The sequence below is a fragment of the Erpetoichthys calabaricus genome, chromosome 2 (genome assembly GCF_900747795.2).
Source record: "Erpetoichthys calabaricus chromosome 2, fErpCal1.3, whole genome shotgun sequence".
NCBI classification, from domain to species: Eukaryota; Metazoa; Chordata; class Cladistia; order Polypteriformes; family Polypteridae; genus Erpetoichthys; species Erpetoichthys calabaricus.
The window spans coordinates 318,879,788-318,902,136 of record NC_041395.2 but is presented as its reverse complement, the minus strand read 5'-3'; the positions used below and the strand labels follow the sequence as shown (position 1 = coordinate 318,902,136).

General features: G+C 41.1%; 1 protein-coding gene across 1 annotated transcript; it reads left to right on the top strand.

Moving 5' to 3' along the window:
- Positions 1-1,713: 1,713 nt before the first annotated feature.
- On the top strand, positions 1,714-22,124 carry LOC114645183 (beta-microseminoprotein-like). Its single transcript, XM_028793078.2, has 4 exons — positions 1,714-1,869; positions 6,863-6,956; positions 19,012-19,117; positions 21,857-22,124. The coding sequence occupies exons 1-4, from the start codon at positions 1,867-1,869 to the stop codon at positions 21,978-21,980; spliced, it is 327 nt and encodes a 108-aa protein (XP_028648911.1). The 5' UTR covers positions 1,714-1,866; the 3' UTR covers positions 21,981-22,124.
- Positions 22,125-22,349: the final 225 nt, after the last annotated feature.

Sequence of the window (22,349 nt, the reverse complement as noted above, 5' to 3'; positions counted from 1 at the left end):
TCTCCAACAGCAGCACATCACAAGAAAGATAAAAGACTGCGGGTTTGGAGAGTGTGAACGTGAGAGTTCCCTGTTGCTCAATTCATGATCATACATCATCAGTGTCATCCGCAGATCTTAACTGCCAAAGCACTTGTACATTAGGATCTCTTTTCTAAAACTTCCTCCCTAAACTTGACAATGTGTAATGTGCCAAGCCCTGTTGTACTGTGGGCACTTAAGGGTGGGTTGTTCTGTTTCTTATCTCCCTTTCGTTGTAGTTCAGCTTTTCTCTTCTCGGGGCAGTTGGCTTAGTGTGTTGTTCCAAATTGCTATATTCTTGGAAACTCTCTACCTATTTTAGTGTTGATGACTCGAGAATTTAGATAAAACTTGAAGACAAATTTGGACCACCCACCTTCAAGTACGTGCTATAGAATCCTTTCATTTTGCACTTGGCACTTGTTTACTAATCACATAAAATGGCACCTAGAGAAGTGGAGGAGAAGATCTAAGCTTGGAAAAAAGTCCAAGGAAATCCAACAAATTTATCTTATTCATAGACAGTGGAAGGAGCTCCATCTTCTTGACCCACTAAGTGTACATGACTCCAGAACTGTGGATTTATTGGAGGGTATTAAACTTATCAACACACATTTTTGGTGTCATCTGTCAGAACCACTTGAGTCATCCAGGCCAGCATCTACAATGTTATTGCTGTGCACTGTGACCACCTCAAAGTCAATGGAAGGGACTTCAGTACTCTGAGCCAGAAGTTTGGTCTCATTTTAGTTAATAATGAGTTATTTAATTACATATAAATAGCATTTCTCTTGCCACTCAAAGCACTTTACATAGACAGAGGGGAACCATTTCAACCACCACCAGTGTGTAGCCCCAACTCGGATGATGCGACGACAGCCATTTTTGCACCAGTACATTCACCACATCTTAGCTATTAGGTGATGGGAGACAGAGAGCCAATTAGAGACAGGAGATGATTAGAATGGACAAGGTCGTGATGGACAGTTTAGCCAGGATACACACTACTCTTTGTGAAAGATGCCCAGGGATCTTTAATGACCACAGAGAGTCAGGACCTCAGTTTTATGTCTCATTGGAAGGACAGCACCATATTTAGAGCACAGTGTCCCCAAACACTGCAGTCGGCCATTTTCATTCCACATTCGGACCACTGGGTAAGTGCCCCCTGCTGGCCTCACCAACACCTCTTCCAGCAGCATCCCAAGCTTTTCCTAGATGGTCTCTCATCCAAGTGCTAGCTGGACCTGATCAGACAGATAACATGTCCTTGAATGCATACGGCATATCTGCTATCTTCTTTGTATTTGAAAGCTCCAATGTAGACCTGCTGCACCACATGAATTGAACAGCATGTCATCTCCTAACAAGCACATGCCACACACGTGAACTGACTGTCCCCTCTCTAAGGGTGGCCTGCAGGCTGCACTTTGCTTTTTGCCTCCATCAGCACCTGCCTGAAAACCTAACCTTATGCTGTTGGTGGACCCTGTTTAATGATGAGATTAGGTCACGGTTCACCAACAAGCACAGAAAAATGGACAACTGTGTGAAGTGCTGTATGTTCATTCTAGCCACTGACAGCAGAGTCTTATCTACAAACCAGCAGGGAGGAGTTCAATACCCGATGAAACATCTCAATGTGCTCGAAAAGGGAGGTTAAGATAAGAAAGCTTGGCAGCCTTGGGGCATGGCCAGCCTTTACTTCTCTTTTTTGATTTTATGGGGAGGTACAAGCGCATGGGAGGCACCACCTTGAAAGTGAACCTTATATAATGGATGTTATTCAACCTGTGACTCCATAATAGAGTCATCTTCACAACAGAAGCAACAACAGCATTAAAAATGGTGAGTGTGAAACTTTTATCACTAATTTGGGTATCAGGAATGTCAGGGAAAATGTTCTGAAAGGAGCGAAACGTGAGATCTAATGTGCCTATCAACAAAGAATGCTTGTTAAAATGGCTTATTCATTACAAAGCAGGCAAGCAGTGCTGATATGGTCTGAAAAAGCACTTTAAGTGTAACAGACTGGACAATAAAACTACATTCAGGACAAATCAAAGCATGTCTTCTTCCCGGTTATATCTCACTTTTAAAACAGCTGTTCCAACAAAGAAAGGAAGACATGCTGGTGGCTCAGTTACTTTATTTAACTTGAGAAAGGATGGACATCTAATTATTTTACAGCCTGGGAAAGGAAGACATAGTGACACCTCAGAGAACATAAAAAAGTTTTATTGTTTGGGAAAACAGACAGTGAATTAATTCATCATATTGACAGCCAGCCAATCGGAATATCTAAGAATCATATCTTGCAAACCCCCAGTAGAATTTTAGAATAAATAAGCCTTGTCTTAGGAGCGATATAGTAAGGAAAGAGGGAGGAAGAAGAAGGGACAAAAGACGTCAGAGGAGGACAGAGAGATGTCAATGTGAAGCCATTTCCATCTGGTCACACTGGTCAACAAGCATTTTGCTACTGGGATTCTATCATTTGTACTTTAACAAACTTCACTTGCTGACTCCAAATCTGAAAACCGTTTTTGTCCAGCACATCCCAGTTTTTAGTTATGATGTTCCAGGTCTTGGACAACTAGGGTGACTGGACAGTAAAGACGATGCGTTTCAGCATTTAAGAAATAAGTTTGGTCTCAAGAAAAGTGAAGCCAAAATTAAGGAAGGTGTTTTAGTTGGCCCTGAAGTCCGTGAACTGATGCTTGATGATGAGTTCAAAAGGAAACTGAAGCCAACTGAATCAGCACCCTCATTCGTGCAGGTTGTCCAGAATTTTCTTGACAGTCACAGAGCAGAGAATAATGCTGAGCTTGTGGAGAACCTGTAATAAAAAGCTGCTCTGAAGTTCCCAGTAGCAAACAAAAAATATTTTTTTGTAGACTAGTGTCATCAGAAAAGCATCATGAGCAACTACGAGTGCTAGATCACAGGCCGCCTGCAACATTCATCCTTGCCATCTTTACTTTTTCGTAAGCTTTTTCTAAAGACTATATATATCCAGACTTTACTATCAGTCCTGTTTTCTATTATTCTTCATTACAATGGTATTATTATTATTCCTGTAATAAATACCATGCTGCTTTTAACTTTCTATGTTTTGTCTTAATGTCCATAGAATGACTGAAGTAATAAGGTAGATTTCTTTGAGCACCTGGTGCAGTTAGAGGTTTGCCATTACCTCTGTGCTGCGAGGTTTATTAAGGCTGAGGGTGAGAGGTCCACTCAATAGTAGGGAACAGTACATAAAGTAAGGCATTCTTGGCTGATAAATGGCCTATAGTCAAGAGTGCTGAATCTTTGTATGTTTAAATGTATTCTTGTAGACCAAAAATAATATTTAGGTCTGAGATATCATTAAAACATTGTATGTTGTTAGTGCCGATAATAAGTAAGTCTCTTGAAGTGCTGAGAGAGTGACAGGCTGTGTTATTCGTAAGGCACTTGTGTGGTTTAAAGTGCCAGAGGTTAACCAGCTGTGTGTTTGTCATTCATGGGGCACTGTTGAGTTTCTGTGTGTATGTGTATAACTATGTACTGTATATGTGTGTTCATCTTAAAGTGCAACTGTAGACCAACCCAGTAACGAACTAGATGAGTACCCTTGAAGAAAACAGGTAAAGCTTAAGTACAGAGAAGTACTACGATAATACAGACGTGTTCACATTTTATTGTTATACAACACTGAATAACAACTGTCTTCTGACAATAGAAAAAGCCTCTTTAATGTCTAGATGAAAACTGATCTACGTAAGTGACGTGTTGGTGGGGTTCATGGCTGGTGAGGCACGGACTTCTTTAGAGTCAGAGTTACAAATATATGAACCCAAAAGTGTAGCTCATTCACTATTCAATTGGTGGCCAGCATGCACAATGAGTACTTGTTATGTTTCATATCTCATCAGCATTCTTTAAACACACATACAGCAAGTAAGGCACATATTTGGCTAAGAAAAAAACGTTACATTTATAGCAGCGAGAGAGAGCGGAGAGAGCGCTTGTTCTAAATTTGCTGTTGCAATTCCACAATTCACATTCATTCAATACAAATGAAAGTATAGAGTGGTGTACAAAAAAACGGATTTAAATTTTGACCTAAATTGAAATATTTCGTTGAAATATTTACATTTCCATGCTTTAATCAATTTTAATACAAACTGTTCAACAAAAGGATAACAACAAAAACAAAAGAATATTTTATTTAAGGTGAAAATTTAGTTTTTAAATATTGGATTATTTTTTTCTTAGTCTGATCCCATTTTATAAAATTGAAAACCGTTTATGGTCATCCCTTTATTTGTAAATGAAGTCCAGCGCCTATCCTTCTCCACGAAAATCTCTGTCTCTTTCTTGTAAAAGTCCTTGTTATTTTCCTTTAGTTTTAAAAATCTTTATCTTCCATTTTGGCAGTCAGTCAGAACAAAAAATAAAAATAACGGACTGCTGCAATGCACTTGACTTTCTAATATCGCTAACTTATTGGCGCCTCTGTGTAGAAGAATAGCAGCAACGAGCACCTGTTGGGCTCACATGCGCCCCCTTCTGGACGGCACAATACAGTCTGCCTCACCTTGTGCCTTTTCACTGTGGTTTTATGTCCGATCAGCAAGACTAAATATGTCAAACACATTCATTATAGATATTAGAAAGTCAGGGAGTATAATAAACGTGTCTGCAAACATTATATTGGCAACATATAGAGAGACAGCAACAGGCATGTGCCAATCACATGCATCAGTGATATGATATGTTAACAAATATTTAGCATTGCTGACTTGGAAAACAATGCTGATTGCATTTGCTTTTAGGCTGGTGCCCTGTCCATGGTTAGTTTATGCCATTTTGCCTATTATTGCTGGGATAGGCTCGAGCTACCCTGAATAAGCAGGTTTGGAAAATGGATCGATGAATTAAATGTTCAGGGTCATTTGCAGCGTACTTGAAGTAGTACTATACTAGCAACGGATCAAAAACAGACTACATATTGCGGTACTAAGAGGAAATGATCCTCATGTCTACGTGCTGTCTCATTTTCTTTTTAATTATTTTATTCATTTTATTAAAATCATATAAAATCCCATACAAACAAGTCAAGTTTAACAAAACTAGGTTTGAAACAAATCAACCCCCACCCATGAGAAAGAGAGTTAGTCCAGGAGAGGAAAACTATAAACTAGTAGAAATGAGTAAATAGATAAATTAATAAATGAATAAAAATAGAATAAAAAAGAAGGGAGAGAATCGGCTTCCTCAATTTAATTGCTTTTTCTAAAATGTTATTGATTCAATCCATGCTGTCTCAGTTAACTAATCTTCAGCTCGTCTTCTCCTCGATTTGCGTAGCTGGCTTCTGATTGCCCTCAAAGGGCAGTGTGCCAGCAATTATTACCTTGCCAACTTGTAGCTGCACATTTCTTGAGCTAAAGGGACAAAACACGGGGAAAAAGTGCATCCTTGTGCAAACGAAATAAAAAATAATTGCAATCATTAATTGACATTGGATCGAAATGAGTGTCGCCATCATTATTGTAAACACTATTCACTTTGAGTGTATGAAAAGGTCCTGAAATTCCAATACAGAAAGTAATGATGATGTAAGGTACACATTAGTAGAATTGTATCTGAAGTATAATTGTTCCTCTGCAACTCATTTTTCAGTCAAACAGATAATACAGAAGAGTTAACATTTGTCATTCATTATGTGCTCAGCTTTAACAAAACAACTAAATTAATCAACCAGTCACCAAAGTGTATAGAATACCTAACCAGATGCTGGACAATATTCATAAAGCGTGTCTCATCAAAGTGCAAAATCCTCAGTAGAGCACAAGTGTTATATAATATACATTGTGAGAGAACTCATGTCAGATCTGGAGGACATCTGCAAAGATACAGTACATCCACGGCACTCCAAAGGAATACAGCATAGAAGGAAGCGTCAGCATCTTACATTAAACTGGTGGCCGAGTGATTTTTTTAATTATTGATGCAGACTACTCGTCTTTATTACTGAAGATTAATGGTTAAATGTATTGTGAAAGACAATCTTAGAATGTTAATGTTGCTCTTAAAATTCACATAAGTGTTTGCTCAATCTGAATTGAATACAATGAAACACGTAGCTGCTTAAATAATGGTATATATACTTTTTACTCTCTGTAAACTCTCTTATCATAACTGTATGATAATTTAGCCAGTTAGGAAACAGTCTCTGTGCTAAAAGCAGGGACTGTTAGATTAATGTATAAATAGAACAATGGCATACAGTTTTCTAACCATTTTTTGAACGTATGAACATTTGAAAATATGACTGTATGACCATATATGTATATAGAGAGAAATGAAACAGAATAATTCCGGAAGTATTCAGGAAGTATTCAGTGTCTGTGTTGTGGAAGCTCTACGTTTACACAGGAGACAAGCAATTGTTTAATGAAAACATTCGTATTCCAAATGGTTTCCACCAGTGATTAATTCTAAAAGCGGCCATATTTTCTACATAAAAGCCCACCTAGTAAAAGGATCATTAATTTTAAGTCCTTCAGCATAATCTCACTTTGCATAGTATCAGCATGTATTCTGTGAAATCTCAAAGATAGTGCACTTACTGAAACACTACCATTGGTTACTGGTTGAAACAGAGCTCAAGAAAGAACACAAAGAATAAGTAAAATGTGAGGCCAGCTGGACAGCAGGACATCCTCTTTAGGTAATCAGAGGCACAAAGATTAAAGCAATGAGCCACGTAACTAAATTCAGTTCACACACCATTTATGCTGGGGGCTTCCAGCCAACAATTCACTTTGTCCTCCTCTGTGTCTCACAGAATGTCTTCTTGTGCATCGCATTGGGACTTCTGACCCTGGCCACCCTCTGCCATGGAGGCTGTTTTAGGATTCCACGTGATCCTCATGTGCCAGGTAAGATCATTGCTTTTTAAAACTTATGTACTCTTTTATAAGTAAGAGGTGGAGGAGTCGCCTCACATGCTACTAAACATCAATCCATTCATTATAAAGAAAAGGAATTAAACGCAGGAAAGTTCTGCATAAACCACATGGCAAGACAATTAGCATCGAGGGTTATCTCAAAATAAATTAAGATAGATAGATAGATAGATAGATAGATAGATAGATAGATAGATAGATAGATAGATAGATAGATAGATAGATAGATAGATAGATAGATAGATAGATAGATAGATAGATAGAACTTTATTTTTTTTTTTGCTTTCTCGTATACAAAGTATAGGGAAATTGTTGTATCGTCCAAAAATTCCATTTCGAGATTTTGATTAATCTCAACCAAAGGTCAACCAAATTTTTCATACAAGCATACAAGTATCAGGTACAAAACGTAAATTTCTATCAACTTTTGGGCTATTTCAGTTAACTGCAGAGTCTGAGTTATTCAACTTTATTTTTATAACAATTGCTTAATATATTATTAATTTCATATGATTTGTTGTTGATGGTTCTTTAATGTACATAATATAATAATATAATAATTGTGTTGCGGTTTACTCATCAAATATCCATCCCCATATCTGAGTATATGGAAAAGTCTAGGAGAGACCACTTTCGATTTTTTTCAGAAGCTCTTTAAATAAATAAATACATAACTAGGCAGCTAAATAAATATACACATGCTCTATGGTCTGAAAACAAACCAGAATGACTGAAATGAAAGAAAACAGTAAAAGACTTTTGCAGTCCCAGTGAGGCAGTTGGTATATAGGAGCCCCCATAGCATTTCTTAACACACTTTATTTGTCCCTAGGGGGAAATTTGGCTTTTTAAAGAAGCTCTTAAAATTAAAAAATACATAAACAGGTAGAGTCCTGCGGTGGGTTGGCACCCTGCCCAGGATTGTTTCCTGCCTTGTGCCCTGTGTTGGCTGGGATTGGCTCCAGCAGACCCCCATGACCCTGTGTTCGGATTCAGCGGGTTGGACAATGGATGGATATATATATATATATATATATATATATATATATATATTGTGACAGATAGGAGTGCTCTCGCTCCCTTGAACCATCGGATCATATGCCAGACACCAGATAAAAGTCCAATAATAATATTTATTAGGACAATAATGTGCACAAAGCACCCTCCTCTCCACAATACTTATAAACAATAACACCAATACTAAACAATAATCAATCCTCCACTCTCCCAGACGCGTTGCCACCCTTCCACCCAGCTGAGCTCAATCTCTGGGATTTCCCATAGTCCCTTTTTAGTCTGTGACCCAAAAGTGTTTCGCTCTCTCTGTTCATGTGACTAAGAACACTTCCGGGTCAGATAAAAACTCCTTTTCTTCATCAGCCCGGAAGCACTTTATTTCTTCCATCCATGTAACTGGGATTTACTTCTGGGCTGTATGGAAAATAAATGTCTCTGTGTCTCCCTGCAGTGTCCTCTGGTGGCCCCGACGTTATCCAGCAGGGCTGTGTATTAAAACTCCAAAGTCCATGATGCCCTGCTGGAATTCGGGGCATCTTCACACTGCAAGGAGGTCTCCATCTAGTGGCCTGTGGGCATTGGCCGGGATGAATGGCTGGCCATATCCCACAATATATATATTTTCTGGCAAGCGGCTGAGGGTGGTGCCCAGCCAGGACGCCCGGAAGGACCAGAGGAGGGATTATGCCTCCTCCAGACCACGAGGGAGCGACCCCCCTGGTGGCTTTGGGGACCAGGGAACAGAGCTTAGAAGCTCAAACCTATAGGGGCCCGTAGTCACCACCAGGGGGCACCCAGATGCCAGAAGAGCCCTGGTCCTCAGCATTTCTGCCACACCTGGAAATGCTGGGGGGACAAAGACCGGGACACCCGGAGTGCTTCTGGGTGCATAGCCAGCACTTCCGCCACACCAGGGAGTGCCGGCAGAAGATCATTGGGAGGCACCTGGAGCATGTCCGGGTGAAGATAAAAGGGGCCGCCTCCCTCCATTCGATAGGTGGAGTCGGGTGGAAGAGGACGAAGCCTGGAGGAGAGGAGTGGAGGCGGTCAGGAGAAGAGGCATTTGAGAGAGAGAGGCCTGGACTAGGGGTGTTTGGTGCTGAGGCCCTGGGGTGTGCGTGCTACACTTTATTGTAAATAGAGCTTGTAAATAAACATGTGTGGTGATTCAAATGATGTCTACCTGTGTGTGTCCGGGCTCTTCCCCACAATATATATATATATATATATATATATATATATATATATATATATATATATATATATATATATATATATATATATATATATATATATATATATATATAGACACACAATATATATATATATATATATATATATATATATATATATATATATATATATATATATACAGTCATATGAAAAAGTTTGGGAACCCCTCTTAATTCTTTGGATTTTTGTTTATCATTGGCTGAGCTTTCAAAGTGGAAACTTCCTTTTAATATATGGCATCTTCTTCTTCTTCTTTCGGCTGCTCCTGTTAGGAGTTGCCACAGCGGATCATCTTCCATATCTTTCTGTCCTCTGCATCTTGCTCTGTTACCCCCATCACCTGCATGTCCTCTCTCACCACATTCATAAACCTTCTCTTGGGCCTTCCTCTCTCTGAGGTTAGGGATCTGCACTGGCAATCGGAAGGTTGCCAGTTCGAATTCCGTAAAATGCCAAAAGGGACTCTGCTCTATTGGGCCCTTGAGCAAGGCCCTTAACCAGCAATTGCTAAGCGCTTTGAGTAGTGAGAAAAGTGCTATAAAATTGCAGCTTTGTCTCCAGCTTTCTGGTCAGTGCCACCGTCTCCAACACATATAACATAGCTGGTCTCACTACCGTCCTGTAGACCTTCCCTTTCACTCTTACTGATATCCATCTGTCACAAATCACTCCTGACACTCTCCTCCACCCATTCCACCCTGCCTGTACTCTCTTTTTCACCTTTCTTCCACAATCCCCATTACTCTGTACTGTTAATCCCAAGTATGTAAACTCATCCACCTTCACCAACTCTACTCTCTGCATCCTCACCATTCCACTGACCTCCCTCTCATTCACACACATGTATTCTGTCTTCTTCCTAATGAGCTTCATTCCTCTCCTCCCTAGAACATATCTCCACCTCTCTAGGGTCTCCTCAACCTGCTCCCTACTATCACTACAGATCACAATGTCATCAGCAAACATCATAGTCCACGGGGACTCTTGTCTAATCTCGTCTGTCAACCTGTCCATCACCATTGCAAATAAGAAAGGGCTCAAAGTTGATTCCTGATGTAATTCCACCTCCACCTTGAATGCATCCGTCACTCCTACGGCAGACCTCACCACTGTCACACTTCCCTCGTACATATCCTGTACAACTCTTACATACTTCTCTGCCACTCCCGAATTTCTCATACAATACCACAGCTCCTCTTGAGGCACCCTGTCATTTGCTTTCTCCAGATCCACAAAGATGCAATGCAACTCCTTCTGGCCTTCTCTATACTTCTCCATCAACATCCTCAGAGCAAACATTGCATCTGTGGTGCTTTTTCTTGGCATGAAAGAAAACTGCTGCTCACTAATCATTACTTCACTTCTTAACCTAGCTTCCACAACTCTTTCCCATAACTTCATTGCTGTTGCTCATCAATTTTATTCCTCTGTAGTTACTGCAGTCCTGCACATCCCTCTTATTCTTAAATATTGGCACCAGTACACTTCTTCTCCACTCCTCAGGCATCCTCTCACTTTCCAAGATTCCATTAAACAATCTGGTTAAAAACTCCACTGCCATCTCTCCTAAACACCTCCATGCTTCCACAGGTATGTCATCTGGACGAATGGCTTTTCCATTTTTCATCCTCTTTATAGCTGTCCTTACTTCCTCCTTGCTAATCTGTTTCACTTCCTGATTCACTATCTCCACATCATCCAACTTCTTCTCTCTCGTTCTCTTCATTCATAAGGCTCTCAAAGTACTCTTTCCATCTGCTCAACACACTCTCCTCACTTGTGAGTACGTTTCCATCTTTATCCTTTATCACCCTAACCTGCTGCACATCTTTCCCATCTCGGTCTCTCTGTCTAGCCAATCGGTTCAGGTCCTTTTCCCCCTCCTTAGTGTCCAACCTTTCATACAACTCATCATATGCTTTTTCTTTAGCCTTCGCCACCTCTCTCTTCACCTTGTGCCTTATCTCCTTGTACTCTTGTCTACTTTCTGTATCTCTCTGACTATCCCACTTCTTCTTTGCCATCGTCTTCCTCAGTATACTCTCCTGTACTTCCCCATTCCACCACCAGGTTTCCTTTTCCTCCTTCCTCTGTCCAGATGTCACGCCAAGCATCCTTCTTGCTGCCACCCTTACTACATCTGCTGTAGTTTCCCAACTGTCTGGTAACTCTTCACTACCACCCAGTGCCAGTCCCACCTTCTCCCTAAACTCAACCTTGCAGTCTTCCTTTTTCAACTTCCACCATTTGATCCTTGGCTCTGCCCTTACTCTCTTCCTCTTCTTGATCTCCAACATCATCCTACAGACCACCATCCTATGCTGCTTAACTACACTTTCCCCTGTCACTACTTTGCAGTCTTCAATCTCCTTCAGATTGACTCTTCTGCATAGGATGTAATCTACCTGTGTGCATCTTCCTCCACTCTTGTACGTCACCCTATGTTCCTCCCTCTTCTTAAAATACGTATTCACCACAGCCATGTCCATCCTTTTGGCAATATCCACTATCCTCTGACCTTCTTCATTCCTCTCCTTGACACCATACCTACCCATCACCTCCTCATCTCCTCTGTTCCCTTCACCAACATGTCCATTGAAATCCGCTCCAATCACCATTTTCTGTCCTTTGGGCACACTGTTCATCACTTCATCCAACTCACTCCAAAAATCTTCTTTCTCATCCATTGCACACCCAACTTGCAGGGCATATGCACTAAAAACATTCATTATCACACCTCCAGTAAATCAAATTGTGAAGATAATAATATCATGTGGTCATTGGAAGGAACTGCAGGTCCACAAAGAGAAAATGTTGGGACACCAACCCGGTTGTTCCCATTTCCAAAGTCCAAACAAAAACAAGTGCTTGATGATGCCAAAGAAACAGAAGGCAGGGTCCTAGTGTCAGGAACCTTTCTTTTGGCTGGTAAGCCTATGATAGTGTGGACGAAAAAGGCACACTGGAAAGCAGACAGATAATATTTTCTCAATTCACTTTATTTATTCATTCGGAGTCACAGTAAGTAGAGATTCATAAGAGTATAACTTATTGCCGCAAAGCTCAATTGAACCCTGATCAAAAGCCAGGAGGGGTTTTTTATACTTCAGCATCTCATGATTAATAAGACAGAAAGAACATCCTTATCAAAACAGTAAAGTTAAACAATATGTCTGTTGAGCTAAGCATTATCTGTGTTTTGGAAGCTAAGCACAGGAGAGACGCCTTTGCATAAACCACATGTACAGTTCTGCAGCCTTGTGACCTTGTCCCTGAAACATTCACTCTGAGAAAGGGAAAAACAAGAAACAGCTTACATTTTATTCATCTGGACACTATTTCTCCTGAACCCTGGAATAACATATTTTTGTTAGTTCATAAGCCAAAGTGTCTCTCACTGGCAAGTTACAAAATAGTTATTATAAAGATTCTAATTTACTAAACACACAAAATACATGGTGCTGAGGAGAACATTCTTCTTCTACAATAGTCACAGCAGGAAGAAGCTGTGTGAAATCATCTAATCAAAAACTTCTGTCCATCCCGTGGTCTCAAGTGAAGCTTATGGGGGATTGAGCTTTTTCTGTGGTTGCTCCTGTTCCATTGAACATTCAGAGTTTGAGACACAGCTACCTTCTAAAATGCATGCAGCTCTGATCTTTCTCTCAAAAACTTCAAACGTCACTCCTTAACAATCTGTAGATGATAATGTCTGCTGAACAAACAGGTATCACTAGCTAAGTGGAGGCAAAGTACATTGCAACATATGATGAGAGGTAGAGCGACTTGAACAGAGGCTGGCGCGTGAATGAGGAGGGCCACCCGGCTCTCTACTCCTGAGGTCCCGCCTCCCCCTGCCCTTGGCCGCAGCCTCTCTCTCAGATTCGCGTGAATAAATCGGTGCAGCAAACAAACTCTGATACTTAGCGAGATGAGAGAAGTCGCAACATCAACTGGAATGCTCAAGCAAATTATAGAAAAAAACCCGATCTAAATCCATTAAGTACCATATATACTCACTTATAAGTCAGGTCTTGAAATCCAAAAAATCAATCATAAAATCAGACCCTAACTTTTACGCCTGTTCAAAGGTGCGACACTTAATTTTTTTTGTTACATCTTCTTCCCTCCTCCAATCTCGCATCAGTTTCTCAGACGCATTGAATTTTGTTGCAGCAGCGCAGTTACCAATTTCTTACTCCACTTCTACGACTTTTAATTTAAAACCAGCTTCGTATTTTCTTCTGATCTAACGATAAGTGAGGCTCTTACGATAAAGGTGTATGAGGGTGTGAGATACAAAAAACACACAACAGTGCAATTGTTGCTTCAAAATAGTTCAGGTATTACCGTGCGGTCACATAGGCACAATAGAGGTAGAGAGGTTAGGAGCACACGTTGATACAGTGCATTGCTGCACCCACATAGAAAAAAAGGCATTGTGCTCCGTGGTTACTCTCTCAGACGGGCATTAGCGTATCATAATCCCATGTACCAATAGCGTGAGTTTTCTGCATTCGACTTATACGACTGACAATATAAAATAGCAGAAATTATATGGTAAAATCAAGTCCTGACTTATTCGCGAGAGAACTTATCCACGAGAATATATGGTAGTTCTCTCTCGTGAAAAGCAGACAGACAGGCAGACAGGCAGTCAGACATTGGATTATATATATTTACTAGGGGTGGGTGCCCAACATCCAGTTGCAGCCAGAATATTAGTAAAATCTGTAATCTCTACAAACACAAGCCTGCGCTATGTGCCAGCCACTTTGCATCTCTGCCGCTCGTGTTGTGAAGAGGGGGGCTGAACGCACCCCAAGAAGACGCGGTTGCTCCTCTGAAACCCCCTCTTAAATGGTGATACAATGGGAAACAAATGCAGTTTTTTTTTTACCTCCTCTTTCCTCAGTCATCTGCTGGCTTGCTGCTGCTGCTGCCATGTCACATGATCTGCATCTTGCGCGGCACTTCAAACATTTAAAAGCCTGTACAGCAGCTGTCGTACTCTTTGTGTTTTATTTTCGGCCCCGGGCCTGGTTAAATCTTTTGGCACAAAGTCTTGTATCACGGGATGTGAGTTCTTGATATTTTTTAGTTTGTAATTTAAAACGGAATAAGAATCTGAACATCTAACAACATCACATTAAAGTTGGATAAAATCTGAAAAGAATGATACCAAACATACTGTATGTAAGAGCCAATCGAATATAAATTTCTTTCATAGTCATAACTTATGGTATAGTCTTTCCCCTCTATAAGTTAGCAAGAGTTAGAACCTTCTTATTGTAACTGAGAAACAGCGTGATAATAAGCTCAGTTGTTGTTTAGAACAGGTCCCAGTAAAGAGGGACTTGAAACCCATTTTAAGTTTAGAAATGGGATAAGAATACAGTTTTCTGACCGTTTTGAAATGGTTCAGAAATTATAAGTGTTTAGTAACGATTTTAGATGTAACAAGATTAAGTTTAGAACTAAATTTTTTTACTATAATTTTTCCCTTTTTTTTGCTATTTTAATTTTCTTTTTTGTGTGAACTGTTTTTACTTTGAAACTTAACTAATCTTTTAAGAAACGAAGATATTTTGTCTGTGGAATCATTTCTGCGCATCAGGCTTTTGTTGAATCCCATTTTTTTTTGAGTTAGAGCTGCAGAATGTTGGAAACTTTGGGAAAACGCAGCTACACTGTATATACAGTATATAAGTTTTAAAATAAGCCCGATTTAAAGTGTGACAAAAACGTGACATAAAAACGTCACATAAAATCGTTGCACAAAATCGTTGCACTTTTAGGCTTAGGATTTTATATATAGAGAGTAGATATAGATTTATGCACAGCACTTTGGTCCATATTGTTGTGTTTAAGGGTTTGTTTCATGCTGTGCCCAAGAGTGATTGTCCCCCCATCCTACTCCCTCACTGGCCTGCACTTACTTACACTGACAAATGATGTTAAGGGAAGAATTTGGGGCTTTTCTTGCTAACTGCTATTCATGTTCATCTGTAAAATGACAATAAATACTCATTTTTAACTCAAATGGTATCAAATGCAATGGTGAAGAACAGTATGACAGACGAGATTAGACAGGAGTCCCCATGGACTATGATGTTTGCTGATGATATTGTGATCTGGAGCGATAGCAGGGAGCAGGTTGAGGAGACCCTGGAGAGGTGGAGATATACTCTGGAGAGGAGAGGAATGAAGGTCAGTAGGAACAAGACAGAATACATGTGTGTAAATGAGAGGGAGGTCAGAGGAGTGGTGAGGATGCAGGGAGTAGAGTTGGCGAAGGTGGATGAGTTTAAATACTTGGGATCAACAGTACAGAGTAATGGAGATTGTGGAAGAGAGATGAAAAAGAGAGTGCAGGCAGGGTGGAATGGGTAGAGAAGAGTGTTAAGAGTGATTTGTGACAGACGGATATCAGCAACAGTGAAAGGGAAGGTCTACAGGACGGTGGTGAGACCAGCTATGTTATATGGGTTGGAGACGGTGACACTGACCAGAAAGCAGGAGACAGAGCTGGAGGTGGCAGAGTTAAAGATGCTATTTGCATTGGGTGTGATGAGTATGGACAGGATTAGAAATGAGGACATTAGAAAGTCAACTCAGGTTGGACGGTTGGGAGACAAAGTCAGAGAGGCGAGATTGTGTTGGTTTGGACATGTGCAGAGGAGAGATGCTGGGTATATTGGGAGAAGGATGCTAAGTATTGAGCTGCCAGGCAAGAGGATAAGAGGAAGGCCTAAGTGAAGGTTTATGGATGTGATGAGAGAGGACATGCAGGTGATGGGTGTAACAGAACAAAATGCAGAGGACAGAAAGATATGGAAGAAGATGATCCGCTGTGGCAACCCCTAACAGCTGAAAGAAGAAGAAGAAGATATCAAATGAAATGATGTCACATCATTGATGTCATGTCTGTGTTCCTTGCTCAGGCACATTTAGCGATCACACTATTTCTTAATCCTACTGAACCGAGAGTGGGCACACCTCTTTTAACTGGGCCAGGGCACGGTATGATTGGCACTGCATGGAGTGATCACACTAGTCAAAAGAACTAGCCTTTGGGTTACATGTGAACAAATGTGCTCAGGCATGGAAAATATTGCTATTGCTAGTGTGAGTATACTGAAAATGTGCTTTATAAAGTACATATTGGTTGGTAGCTCTGCCACATAAAGATAATATGTTTTCTGCTGTCGATCGGGTGTTGTGGGGAACATTCTTACATCCAGAGATGCCCCAGAGGTGGAATGTCCGGTTTTACTGTTTTCTTTCGGGGAGTGATTTGCATAAAGCGTGCCGTTTTAAAGAGAGAAGAAGAAGAGGAGGAGAAAGAAAAAAAACAGATCAGCTACTGCACGGGCCATGTAAGAAGTCTAGGAGCTCCTACAGTCCTGTCAGAAGGTGGAAGGTATTCTTTTGATTGGGGAATCGAAAATTCTGCTAATTCCTACGGACTTGGGTGAGCTATTTCAAAGGACTTATTACAGTAATCCCTCCTCCATCGCGGGGGTTGCATTCCAGAGCCACCCGCGAAATAAGAAAATCCGCGAAGTAGAAACCATATGTTTATATGGTTATTTTTATATTGTCATGCTTGGGTCACAGATTTGCGCAGAAACACAGGAGGTTGTAGAGAGACAGGAACGTTATTCAAACACTGCAAACAAACATTTGTCTCTTTTTCAAAAGTTTAAACTGTGCTCCATGACAAGACAGAGATGACAGTTCAGTCTCACAATTAAAAGAATGCAAACATATCTTCCTCTTCAAAGGAGCAAACAAATCAATAGGGCTGTTTGCTTTTAAGTATGCGAAGCACCGCGGCACAAAGCTGTTGAAGGCGGCAACTCACACCCCCTCCGTCAGGAGCAGAGAGAGAGAGAGAGAGACAGATAAAAAAATCAATACGTGCCCTTCGTGCTTTTAAGTATGCGAAGCACCGTTCAGCATGTCGTTTCAGAAAGCAGCTGCAGCTGCACAAAAGATAGCAACGTGAAGTTAATCTTTCAGCATTTTTAGACAAGCGTCTGTATCGTCTAGGTGTGCGAACAGCCCCCCTGCTCACACCCCCCTACGTCAGCGCAAGAGAGAGAGAGAGAAAGTAAGTTGGGTAGCTTCTCAGCCATCTGCCAATAGCGTCCCTTGTATGAAATCAACTGGGCAAACTAACTGAGGAAGCATGTACCAGAAATTAAAAGACCCATTGTCCGCAGAAACCCGCGAAGCAGCGAAAAATCCGCGATATATATTTAAATATGCTTACATATAAAATCCGCGATGGAGTGAAGCCGCGAAAGGCGAAGCGCGATATAGCGAGGGATTACTGTACGTGCCCTTCGTGCTTTTAAGTATGCGAAGCACCGTTCAGCATGTCGTTTCAGGAAGCAGCTGCACAAAAGATAGCAACGTGAAGATAATCTTTCAGCATTTTTAGACGAGCGTCCGTATCGTCTAGGTGTGCGAACAGCCCCCCTGCTCAATCCCCCTACGTCAGGATCAGAGAAAGTCAGTGCAAGAGAAAGAGAAAAGTAAGCTGGGTAGCTTCTCAGCCATCTGCCAATAGCGTACCTTGTATGAAATCAACTGGGCAAACCAAGTGAGGAAGCATGTACCAGAAATTAAAAGACCCATTGTCCTCAGAAACCCGCGAAGCAGCAAAAAATCCGCGATATATATTTAAATATGCTTACATATAAAATCCGCGATGGAGTGAAGCCACGAAAGGCAAAGCGCGATATAGCGAGGGATTACTGTATATTGTATCATGGCACAAGACTGACTGTATGTCTTTTATGATGAAGAGGTGATTGTTCTAGTAGTCCCCAATTTTCAGGACTCCTCGTTTGGCCTGCCAGCAGTTGCGGTGCAGAACAGCGGACAACTGTGGATCTATTTATCATCTCTGGAAGGGGAACTGGGGGAATGAATATTGTTATTGTGTATATATATGTATATATTTGTGGCGCTGCAATATAAGGGTTATTTAGGGGGGGGGGGGGGTGCATGTGTAAGGGATTGTATTTTTTTATTGTTTATTTTATATAATGTGATGATAGATATTGACTATAGTTTTGTGGGCTATAAATACATTGGTATTAAGGGACTGTTCTGTGTAGAATAAAGGGTATATGGGAAATGTATTGGGGTGTGATATTGGCCTATTCTTTTATCATCTGCCATCACCAGACAGATTAGTGGTAGCCATTGTCTCATGTTAGCGCTCGGGACGAATTGTTACAGGTTGATTGATTGACTTACTGTATGTTGGGGCATGATGCAGTAAATAATTTACACCAAGCAGTCGTGAGCCAGTATGTACTCGTAGAATGTATTTATCATCTGACTGTTATGGTGGTACCGGACCCAGTAACATTGAGTGTCATTTTGAGAATATTTAAAACACAGTTAAGGAGGCGAAGTGTGAAGGTGCAGGGTTTAGTGGTGTTACCTTTCTGATTCTGCACTCAAACCTGAGTGTGATGATTAAATGGATTTATCGCGCACACCTCCAAAGACGTGTATTGACTCCATTTAATAGAACTCTGTGAGATCTGAGTGTCCATGGGTGAGAACTGGCTCCCAGTCCAAGGCTCTTTCCTTCCTGTTGTCCCATTCTTGCTTATGATGATCCCTAAACATGATCATATTTAGATATTCTTGAATGGAACATACATGAAATGTAAATTCCATCCATTTTTTATTGTTAGCCTGCTTTTCCTATTCAGGGCTATAGGGTGACTTTTACATTTTTACTCATTTTCAGGCTGCAAGGACACTGAAGGTGTGCTGCACCATCAAGGCTCGAAATGGAATGACAAACACTGCCATAAATGTATCTGCACGAAGAGCGGGATAGAATGTTGCAATCAGTAAGTACATTGTCTACGTCTGGGTGTACCTCAAACTATATGTCATCTCAGAGCTCTGATTTTAAAGGATTTGACTGAAAAATGAGCAAATTACTCCGTTGGTCCTGACTCCTGAAGTAGTTGAGAAGGTCCCGACTCTCTGTAGTCATAAAAGATCTCTTTTGAAAAGAGTAGGGTTTACCCTGATGTCATTGCTAACAATGCCCAGCAAGACCAAGTCCATTCTGGTGCTTTAATCATCTCCTGTCTCTAACCTCTTTCAGCCCTTCACTGCCTAATAGGCTGTATGTACATGGTAGTGTTGACGTACTTCCAGTGAGGTCTCGGCCAGCTCAGTCACTTCCGTTGTCCATACCGCAGTTGTGATTTTTGTTTAGTGGAGAGAATGTCCGAGAAAAAGAAGTTGAAGTTTTAGTGTACAGATAGCTCTACAGCTGAACACTGTTGTGTATCTTTATGTCGAGCTTCCAGTAACTACAACAAGGTACTCAGTTTTCATACATTTCTCTCCAATGCGGAATCATGATCTAAATGGATCATCGATATCTGGAGAGAGAGAGCTTTACATTTAGTCCCCATACCCAAATTTGTAGCTGGCATTTTAAAAAGAGGATTTTCACAGGCCAACGCAGTCCCTGCGTTGTTTGAGTGGAACAATTTCTCCGTTCCACTTTCAAGAACAGGGGTTTGGGAAAGGAGAAAGCAACTGACGAAGGATGATAAAATCCTCGAGGAGCACAACTATGGCTCCGGATACAGCAGTTGTCTACTAATACTTGATGAAAACATATGTCTCAGAGAGGAGGTCCTCCATCTGAGGAAACAAATGGAGACCCTTACAATGAAGCAGCATTTTGGCATTCACCGTTTTGCTGGCTCAGACAGAGACATTCGCTTTTTTACAAGGTAAGATGTCCAGCAGACTCACATAATTATGTATTGAGCATTGGCGAAGAGCGCCACAATAGATGGACTACTTGCTCTTTTACATGGCTCTCTGTGATGGCTCGCTATCTTTTAAAGGATTGCTTGCCTTTTGTCACACTAGTTGGAAAAAGCATGTGACTGTGCAGAGTTGCCGTTTTTACAGTATAGGCTCTCCTGCTATTTATGATTTAATGCCATCTCACTGTTTGGTAAGTCATCCCTGGCTGATACAACTTGTCCAGCGCCATTGCAGTTTTAAGCTTACATGCATATTCACCTGTCTGTGAATAAAGTATAACGACTAATTATTGAAATTGTTTTTTAAATAAGCCTAATGTAATCACATATTTGTCCCATGTGAGTTTATAATAGACACAAGTTTCTAATACATCTGGATCTTACCTTCGTAATTGTGGATGTAGCTTGAAACCTACAGTTTGAAGTCCTCCTTCTTTGTAGCTCCTGACATTTAGCACAATGTTTGAATAATGTGACTTGTGTTGTTTACCGTAAGTCTGGGCACGTCTTGCAGCAAGCGGGTGAAAAACACCATAAATGGTCCGTTTTGATATCAGTGCTGGAAGTGAAGTAGCTGGCTGACGTGGAATCTGAAAGAGAGTGTGCATATAGCCTATAGCTAATGTGCGAAACAAGAATGGCTGCCATTGTGTCATCCAGGTGGGCACTACACATTGGTGGGGATTTATGTGGCTCCCCATTGTCTCTGTAAAGTGCTTGGAGTGTCTAGAAAAGTGCTACATAAATCTATCTATCTATCTATCTATCTATCTATCTATCTATCTATCTATCTATCTATCTATCTATCTATCTATCTATCTATCTATCTATCTATCTATCTATCTATCTATCTATCTATCTATCTATCTATCTATCATATAGTGCCTTTCATCCATCTATCTATCTATTATACAGTGCCTTTCATTATCTATCTATCTATCTATCTATCTATCTATCTATCTATCTATCTATCTATCTATCTATCTATCTATCTATCTATCTATCTATCTATCTATCTATCTATCTATCTATCTATCTATCTATCTATCTATCTATCTATTATCCAACCTGCTATGTCCTAACTACAGGGTCACATGGGTCTGCTGGAGCCAATCCCAGCCATCACAGGGCGCAAGGCAGGGAACAAACCCCAGGCAGGGCGTGGGAGGAGAAGATGAAGGAAGCCCATGACGAAATGTACGCCAACAGAGGTGGGCGGGGGGGTTGGGGGGGGGGGGGTGGCGGTTGGGAGGAATGGCTGGCATGGAATCTCACAGTGTAAACAGGCTGCAGGGGACTTCCAGGCCAGTCACTATTGAGGACCTTTTCCATTTTGGGGATTCGAGTTTCAACCCAAAAGAAGCTTGCGGCTAACATCACCAAACAAGCAGAGTGAACATTGAAGTGGCTGCGGCTGAACTCACTGAGCAGCAGGGTGGTAGGTAGAGTTGAGTGGATGTGAGGCATGAGGGGTTGAGGGGGGAGATGCTGCAGGACGCTGGGGTTCACTGGCAAGCACCCTGGGGGTGTTTTGGATTTAAAAGGGGGATTCCCACTTGGAGGCCCTAAGAAAGTTCCAAGAGCCCACACTGTGAAGCTCTGCCAAGAAGGTGTGAATGCTTGCCATTCATCTCATGCGAGGTGCAAGGAACTTCCCTGCTAATGAGAGGGTAGTGATGAGCCCATTGTATTGCAGAAAAAAACAGAATAATCAAACATGATATCAATCCAGCATCCTGAGCTCAGCACCCAGGGGTCGACTTTCACTCAGTTTTCTTTGTTGTCTCTTGACAGAATTCCGAGGTATCGTGGAATGCTGGAATCCTGCAAGGTGGTGGTGAACAAGGATTGCACCCACAAGCTGGTGAATGAGAATGGCCCAGACAACCTGTGCGTCCCTACAGGGGGCGTCTTGTAAGACGCTGCTCCCTTCACTTCCTCTTCCTATCATTGCTTATGCAGGAGGGGCAGCAGTGAAATGACGGCTTACTTTAGAAATGAAAAGCATATTAAAGAGCAATGCAACAATACTGTCTGCCAGATTTGACTGGAATAAAGCTTACAAGAATGCATGCAACTGTTGGTCTGTTTGTCTTTTTTTGTCATCAAGATTATGCTTGGGAGATGGCAAAGCAATGCCTCTGGAGTTCCTCAGGGGACAGCAGGTGCGTCAGTGTCAATTATTTATGCAGTAAAAAGTGTGAAGATTTGGGGACTAAATTTATTTTTCCTCTCTGACTAAGAGACTGAGCCAAAGTAGTGCTGGTTGGGTTATCTGCCACCATGG